Source organism: Triticum dicoccoides, chromosome 3B (assembly GCF_002162155.2).
Source record: "Triticum dicoccoides isolate Atlit2015 ecotype Zavitan chromosome 3B, WEW_v2.0, whole genome shotgun sequence".
NCBI classification, from domain to species: Eukaryota; Viridiplantae; Streptophyta; class Magnoliopsida; order Poales; family Poaceae; genus Triticum; species Triticum dicoccoides.
The window spans coordinates 140,667,618-140,676,264 of NC_041385.1; the positions used below are offsets into that span (position 1 = coordinate 140,667,618).

At 49.0% G+C, this 8,647-nt stretch overlaps 1 protein-coding gene across 1 annotated transcript; it reads left to right on the forward strand.

Annotated features, from left to right (window-relative positions):
- Positions 1-3,907: 3,907 nt before the first annotated feature.
- On the forward strand, positions 3,908-5,009 carry LOC119280999. The gene is made up of 2 exons (XM_037561659.1): positions 3,908-4,532; positions 4,705-5,009. Exons 1-2 carry the CDS (start codon positions 4,096-4,098, stop codon positions 4,706-4,708), a joined length of 441 nt encoding a protein of 146 aa, XP_037417556.1. The 5' UTR covers positions 3,908-4,095; the 3' UTR covers positions 4,709-5,009.
- Positions 5,010-8,647: the final 3,638 nt, after the last annotated feature.

The following is an 8,647-nucleotide window of genomic DNA, read 5'->3' on the forward strand; positions in this document are numbered from 1 at the left end:
CACCAACTAGAAAATATTTGAAGACAAAAGGAGCAATGCTTCTTCCTTTTTCCTCGTATAGCGCAAGAAGACCGGCGCCTTATTGCTCCAGATTCTTGCAATGTCCTGTTTGGGTAATAAAACGTTGATTCAGACAATAAATGGTTTCCAATGACTAAGCACCCGCGTGACTAAGGCTGATCATAGTGGGGAGGAACTTAGAAGTAACATCACACACTTCAATACAATTTTGCTTATGTGGCACGTATTTAATAAAGAGAGAGGTGCTTGTGGTAACTAGCTAAGTTACCGGAACATCACACACTCCAAGAAACAATGAGTCTATAACCTAATAAATATATCGTTGCATGACACTACATAGATGTTCCTACCCACTATGAGGCTGGTCATAGTGGGAGTAACATAGGTAGTAACATAGATGCCACATAAGCAAAAATGGTGATGTGGCAAGTAGTTAATGAGGAGAGAGGCAAATAGAGTAACATAATATGTTACCATCACATAGCGGTTTCCAATGCATAATGAGTCTACAAAGTAATAAATGAAGGCAACTATGTTACCACACCTATGACACTACCCACTATGAAGGTAGTAACATAGACTAGTAACATATGTATGTTACTAGTCCAAGTTACTCCCCACTATGACCAGCCTGAAGGTAGTAACATAATCTAGGGAAGTGTGTAAGTTACTAGCTTATGTTCTTGCCCATTGTGACCAGCCTAAGAACCTACTATTTTTGGCTTGAGCACCGAAGCGCAGCAGCCGCCAGCGTCACTCACGGGATCCGAGGTGTCCAAACCTCGCAAAATATTCCATCTGCCCTGTCAAACAAATGACAGCAGCCGCTATCTTAGCTTGTCACGTTGCGTTCCCAGCCGAGCAAGCACAAACAGAGCTCCATTGTGGCATTTGTTATTGAGAATCACTCGTCTCGGACATACCCACCTACACATGGTCAGTAGTGATCCACGAATGCTCAAACAGTCAACCGTCGCTTTGAGTTGCTCTTTTTGTGTGTTATAATTCCACTGGTTTGTGTGAACGCACATCGCGGGAATTGGGAACAGTAAGTAGCAATGTTTTTCGTGTGCGCATCGACATGTACATATCAGTCCGAAACCGGATAATGTATTGGCTGACCTGTGTAATATAAAGCTCATAGGGAGAATCAGGACCAATAAGTAGCAATGGTTTTCGTGTGCGTAATGATGTGCACGTGTCAGTCATAAGTGTGTAAACTGGGTAATGTATTGCCTCACCTGTGTAATGTAAGGCTCATAGGGAGAGTCGGGAACAATGCGTGGCAATGGTTTTCGTGTGCGTAATGACACATATGCATATATCAGCAATAAATGCGTAAACTGGGTAATATATTTGCTTTCCTGTGTAATATAGGGTGTATAGGGTCACATATGTTGCAGTATCGTTATGTACAGTTTTGATTGGTCATTTACTTTTGAGTCAATTACATCACTGGTGTTAGAACTTGACATGAATTGTCATTTCAGTGCTACAAGTTGTAGTGTACATTAAAGTAGTGCAAAAACTTGGCTTCGCGGTGCAAATACGGTGTAAAACTCGTTTGTATACGTCCACGACGCTGATGAGGCATGCCAACAAGGCTTGGGGCCCGTTGTCAATGACGGGATAATGAGGACAGGCTGTGCGGCTTGCTCTTTTTGAAGAAAAAAACTTCAGTTTCTTTTTTTTGCACAAAAATAACGCTGGGAGGCCCACCTGCACAAAACGCATTGAGGAAAAAATAGCACACACAGAGTTTCGAACCTATAACCAGCAGGTAACAACACCTGGAAAAAAAACCAGGTAACATGCGATGTGAGCGCACCTAACCACCGGCCAATGAGACATTCCGTGCCAGCGACCTGAAGATTTCAGGCATACACGATTAACTACCAGGGCCGCCAAAAATTTGTTTGCTAAATAGGCCACTTATATATATATTCTTTAGACAATATAATTTTTTACTTATAGGTATTGCACACGATTTTTCGTAAATCATAAGTATTTTGTTTCCTAAAAGTTCATAAACAGTTTTGAAAGCATGAAAACGTTTATATACTGCATGCATGTTTTATTAAAAAGGTGAATATTAAAATTATACGAATTTACATATTTCAATAAATGTTTATATAATTTAGAAAACATTAATGTATGTAGTTTTCAAATGGTTAAATATTTTATTAAAAATGTCGCAGGTGACCTCAGGTATGATCTTCATATTTATTAGTATTTCTTGTTCCTGGGACAACTTACTGTTATTTATTGTTTTCAATATATTCAACATTTCTGAAACTACATTAATTTTTTAAAATTTCTATGAACTTTTATAAATATTTTACATTGGTTAAATGTATTTAAATAAATATCTGTATAATTTTAAATTAACATTTTTAATAAAATATTAATGCAATATATAGATTTTTCATGCTTTTGGAAAATGCTTATGTACTTTTAGGAAAAATATTTATGCTTCATGAAAAATCATGTGCACATTTATAAGGAAAATATTATATTTTCTAAAGAATAGAAATGTGGCTTCAATATAAAAGAACCATTAGCCTATGTATAAGAAACAATCTTTGTCGGGTGTTGGTTTGCACTATCGGGATAGGAGGTCGCTGGTTTGACTGTTGGATTTTTTTCATTCAAAGTTTAGAGTTGTAATTTATGTTGTTAGGCCAAACTGGTATAGAAAATATTCATTATCATAGAGAACTAAATGTCGTCAGGCCTGGTGGTTAATCGCCAATTTGTAAAACATGTAGCTCCTTGGTTCGAACCACTAAGGTGCACCTTTTTCATTTGTGTTCAAAAAGAATTAGTTTACACTCTTAGTACTGATCACAAATGAACAGGAAACTTGATCGGTTGATTTGGTAAGGCTTGCAGGACCTGCGGGTTTGAGGTTCGAAACCTAGTGGGTACAATTTTCCTATCAGTGCTATTTTTGACAGGTGGGCCACCTAGTGTTTTTTTGTGCGAAAAAATACTGAAGTTCTTTCTGAAAAAAGAGCAGGCCACACGCCTTGTCCCCATCGTCGGGCCTCATGCCAAGCTAAGACGCCTCGTCAGCGTCATGGATATACAAAAACGAGTTTTGCACCGTATTTGCACCGCAAAACCAAGTTTTTGCATCACTTTAATGTACACCACAACTTGTAGCACTAAACTGACCATTCATGCCAAGTTCTAGCACTAGCGATGTAATTGACTCTTTACTTTTCTCTCTGAGCAAAGATTTTTTTTTTTCATTTCTCCTAAGGTGAAATTACTCGAGGAAGAAGGACAACAACAGAGACGGCAACAGGAAAACTAGAAGTTGAGCCGTAGAATGCCAACGAACAATTGCTAGTTGTGCCATCCTCTGGGGAAGCAAAGAGATTGTTTTGAAATATGTTTGCATTATACATATACTAAATCTAGTCAGGTTTAGTTTACCTGGTTTTTTTGACTTTTTTCAATCAGTAAAAATGGGACCAATAAGAGGCTGACACGTCAATTAGTGGGGGACCTGGGCAAGTACGCTTTGGGGTGGGTAGAGCAATTTGGTATAGGATAAGATATTCCTTTTGCATGGTTGACTACGTGGGTATAGCGATTTGGGAGTTTCTTTTTCTTTGACTGGATCGTGATGGTTTGTAGTCGGTTGTTGCATGTTGCCCTGATGGACCACGTGTTCCGAGAGACTTCTCTGGATTCTTTCTCTCGAGGGTTCCGAGATTTCTCTCGATTCTTTCTCGGGGAGGAACTCATCAAACCGCATACGATTTCTCTTTCCGTTCTTATCTCAAAACCTGCCGCCTACCATACGCCGCAGATTGCGCCTATAAAAGAAAGGAATTGCTTCCTTCGTGCCGAGCATACTACTCATCTAGCTTCTGAACTTCATTAGTCTTCTAAATTACTGCCGCGCTCACACCTAGCATGCCGTCAGCCCGTGCCTCGCCATTGGCCACCGCCAGTCCCCCGGCGTGGCCCGTGGACTCTCCATCACGGCCTTCTCCGACGGGGCCAACCGGTTGACATTGCTGCGGCGGATGGTGGTGTGCGCCAGCGCACAGGCACAGAAGCATGCAGGCGGAGAACGGCTGTTCCGGCGACGCGCTGCGCAAGGCCACCAAATTCCTCGAGGACCGCCTCGACCGCAACCCCGTCACACCCGTCATGCTAATGTCGGACACGCAACAGCAAAGCTCGAGGAAACGCGACGGTGACAACGCGCTTGACGCAGGTGAGGATCCTCGGCCGACGACACGCCGGTTTGGTCGCCCCCTGCGTCCAAGCAGGAGCACCCACTGGAGTCCAGCGCTTCCGCGGAGCACGCCATGCGTTCGCAAAGTGACTCGGCGGCCTGGTCAGCGCGTCATGCAGGAGGTACCCCATCTGGTGTATGACGGAGGTAACACCGATGGCGAGCTAGAGGTGCCGCGAGGTGATCAGCTAACAGAAGGGGTACCGCGTGGTGTTCCTCAAGAGCGGGTAGGAGTTGGACGTGGACGATGCAGAAGGTGAGAGGTCCTCCAGGAGGCCAGCGACCGCGGGGACACCGGCAAGGTGTGCTCCACTGCTGGCAGCCTGGTACTACAAGAGCGCTCGACCTCGAGAGCTGCTCTCCTCTTCTCTGCTCTCTGCAATCTACTGATCAGTAGTTTTTTTTTTTGGCCTATATTCGGTTTTCAGGTAGAGGTCGGAAGTATGGTCGTGGGGAGCGCTGGTGATGGATCTTCCTGTCGTTGCCGGATCGAGCGTGAGTGAGAGAGGAGGAAGAACTTGCGAGCGAGAGAGAGATTTGTGCTGCCTAACTTCGCAGCCTTTTCTGCGTTCCTTCCTCTTCTTGTTATTCTGTTACAGAGGCCACCCCCAGCTAGCTACCTCCCGGCGGGATCGCCATGATCCGTGATGGCCGCGCCATCCCACGACCACATCACACAGCGACCAAGTCCCACCAGAAGTAAAGCTAGGGTGAAAAAGAAAAACAAAGAGAAAACGTGAGGGTCGTGCGTAGTGCACACCACTCCTACTTCTACGTGCATGCACCCGCTACATCACCAAGCACACACACACACACACATTATTCAGCAGAAACTAAACTACGACATGAACCTGACAGCTACCCAACTAGCTTAGTCTAACAAATCTCCTCCTTAAGCTTGTTGGTCTCTGATGATTTCACTGACACCCATCTTCTGCCTCATCTCCACAAAGCGCACACGCCCAAGGGCTTTGGTCAGAATGTCGGCAAGTTGCTGTTCGGTTCCAACATGATCAACCTCCACCTGTCCTTGCTCAATGCAATCTCTAATGAAGTGGAACTTCACATCGATATGCTTACTGCGATCGTGATGGACAGGGTTCTTCGCCAAGGCAATGGCAGACTTTTTGTCGATCAACAGTTTGAACTTTCTTGGATCTACTCCCTTCAACTCTGAGATCAGTCTGCTAAGCCAGAGACCCTGGCAAGTTGCTGCAGCAGCGGCCACATACTCAGCCTCACATGAGCTAATCGCCACCACTTTCTGTTTCTGGGAGGTCCAGGTAATGGGGTTCTTACCAAGAAAGAAGATATGCCCCGAGGTGCTCTTGCGATCTCCCACATCTCCTGCATGATCGCTGTCACTGTATCCCAAAATATCTCCACTCCCTCCACGCACATAACGGCATCCATAGCTCAAAGTCCCTTGCACATACCTGAGGATTTGCTTCACAGTTGTCCAGTGTGTGTTTGTTGGTTTTTCCATGAATCTGCTCACAATTCCAACAGCGTGTGTGATATCAGGCCTTGAGTGTACAAGATATCTCAGACTGCCAATTATGCTGCGGTAGAGGGATGGATCAAAGGGTTTTGCATCATCTTCCTTCCTCAGCTTCAGTATGCACTCCATGGGGGTGTTGCAACGATTGCAGCCAGCCATCCCAGCCTGTTCGATGATCTTCTCTGCATATCCTCGCTAGCACAAGGTAATCTCTCCTTTGGACTGAGTTACTTCGATCCCCAGGTAGTAAGTGAGGAGACCAAGGTCACTCATCTTGAAGAGCTTCTGCATTTGATCTTTGAACTCTGCGATATGAGCTGAATCAGTACCTGTGATGATTAGATCATCAACATACACTCCCACGAGCAGAAAAGATCGAGCATCTCCGTGCCTGTACACTGCGTGCTCCAGAGGGCTTCTACTGAACCCTAGCGCGCACAAACTTTCATCCAGTTTAGCATGCCAGGATTTGGGTGCCTGTCGCAAGCCGTGCAGAGCCTTGCTCAGTTTCAGCACCTCCCCCTCTCGCCCAGCGATGACGTACCCCGGTGGCTGCACAACGTACACCTCTTCTGCCAGATCGCCATTCAAAAAGGCAGATTTTACGTCCATATGATGAACTTCCCATCCGGAGTGCGCGGCGAGAGCGAGGAAGATGCGCACGGTCTCCATTCGCGCCACGGGTGCGAAGACCTCCTCAAAGTCCACGCCTTCCCGTTGTGCGTAGCCTTTTGCCACCAGTCTGGCTTTGTGCTTGACAATGTTGCCCCCGGGGTCGCGTTTCACCTTATAAACCCACTTGAGGCCGATCGGCTTGTGCCCTTGAGGTAGGGAAGTGAGGTGCCAGGTGCCACTCTCCGCGATCGCGTCCATCTCTGCATCCATTGCTTGTTTCCAGGCCGTGCTGTCCAGGGCCTCAACAATGTCACCTGGTTCCTCCGCACTGAGAAGGCAGTGCTCCATGGCTTCCCTTACCGCATCCCCTTCTGTTTCATCGAGGATGCACGAGACACGCCGGTAGCGGATGTTGCCAGTGTCTACATCACGACGGTTCTCATCATGGGTGAGCGGCGTGGCCCAACGGATCTCACGACCCCCATCAGGCGTCGCTGGCTCGGACTGTGGTGTCCTGAGCGCGCTTCCCCCAGACGTGGGCGTCCCGGACGACGATGGCGACGCGAGCGCGCTCCCCCCAGGCGTGGACATGCCCGAGGGCGAGCCACTCGACGCAGGCGTAGAGGGAGTCGTTGGAGAGTGCGGCGTGCCGGGGAGAGCGGGCGTGCCTCGGTCTACCTCATGGACACCTTGGTCCGTGGTGTAAACCACGGTGAACGTCGACGGAGCAGTGTACACCTCCGCCGCGCCCGGCACACGCCACGCCCACGGCCTTGACTCTTCGAACACAACATCCCTTGTCACCTGTACTTTCTTGCTTGCTAGGTTGTAGACGCGATAAGCTTTGGAACCCTCTTCGTACCCGACGAAAACCATGGGCGTGGAGCGGTCGCTGAGCTTGGTGATGCCGGGGCCGACGCGCTTGACGTGGACTGTGCAGCCGAACGTGCGCAGATGATGCACTGTAGGCTTGCGTCCGTGCCACGCCTCATACGGCGTGACCCCTTCCAGGCTGCGGGTCGGAGCGTGATTGAGCACGTACACCGCTGTCCGCACTGCCTCAGCCCAGAAGAACGCCGGCATCTCCATGCTCTTCAGCATGCATCTCGCCATCTCGACCACTGTTTGATTGCGTCTCTCCACCACTCCGTTTTTCTGCCGCGAGTACGGAGCAGTGGTATAGTGCTTGACGCCCAGCTCCTCACAATACGCCCTGAATTCACCGGAGTTGAACTCGCCGCCCCGGTCCGACCGGAACGCACGCAGTTTGCAGTTGCCAGTAGCCTCAGCCTGCACCTGCACCTTCTTGAAACGCTCAAAGGCTTCATCCTTGGACCTCAGAAGCTCTACCCACATGTAACGGCTATAATCATCCACGATCAGAAGGAAGTACTTGTTACCTCCCGGCGTGACTGGCTCGATTGGGCTACAGAGGTCTGTATGCACCAGCTCTAGCCCGCGCTCTGCGCGGTACGCGGAGCACTGCGGGAACGGCGTGCGATGCTGCTTCCCAAGAGCACATTTGTCGCAGTATTGCTCGACCCGATCAATCGCGGGCATTCCACGCACCATCTGCTTCGAAGACATGGTTCGGAGGGCGCAGAAGTGGAGGTGACCCAGGCGGGCGTGCCAACGCCAGGTCAGGTCGTCTCCTTGTGCCAGCAGGCAAGCTGGTGCATCCATGGTGAGTGCGCCAGTGTACAGACGGTTGCCAGACCGCCTGATGCTTGCCAATGTGCGGCGAGCTGGGTCTCTGATGACCATGAGCCCGTCCTGAATGCTGATGACGCAGCCCGCCTCGTCCAACTGGCCAACCGAGACGATGTTCGTACGAAGACTCGGGATGAAGAAGACGCCAGCGAGCGCACGCTGATCACCACCCTGGCAGCGGAACACCACCGTGCCTCGTCCACGGATGGCCACAACAGAGCCGTCGCCGAACCTCACCGTGCCGTGCACATCCTCGTCGAGGGACGCGAAGACGCCCCTTTCACCCGTCACGTGGCTGCTTGCACCTGTGTCAAAGAACCACAGACCATCCGGAGAGGGCACGGGCATGACTTTTTCCTCATTGAGATACACCTCTTGGGGTGCCACGACCTGCGTAGCATCGACGCTGGTGACCACGGCCATGTACAGGCCCTGATCGTGCTCCGCGTTGGCCTCCGCAAGGTTGGCCTGCTCCTGATTGCCCTTCTGCTCCTGCTCGCGCAGCCACGTTCGGCACTTCTTCTTCCAATGTCCTGGAATACTGC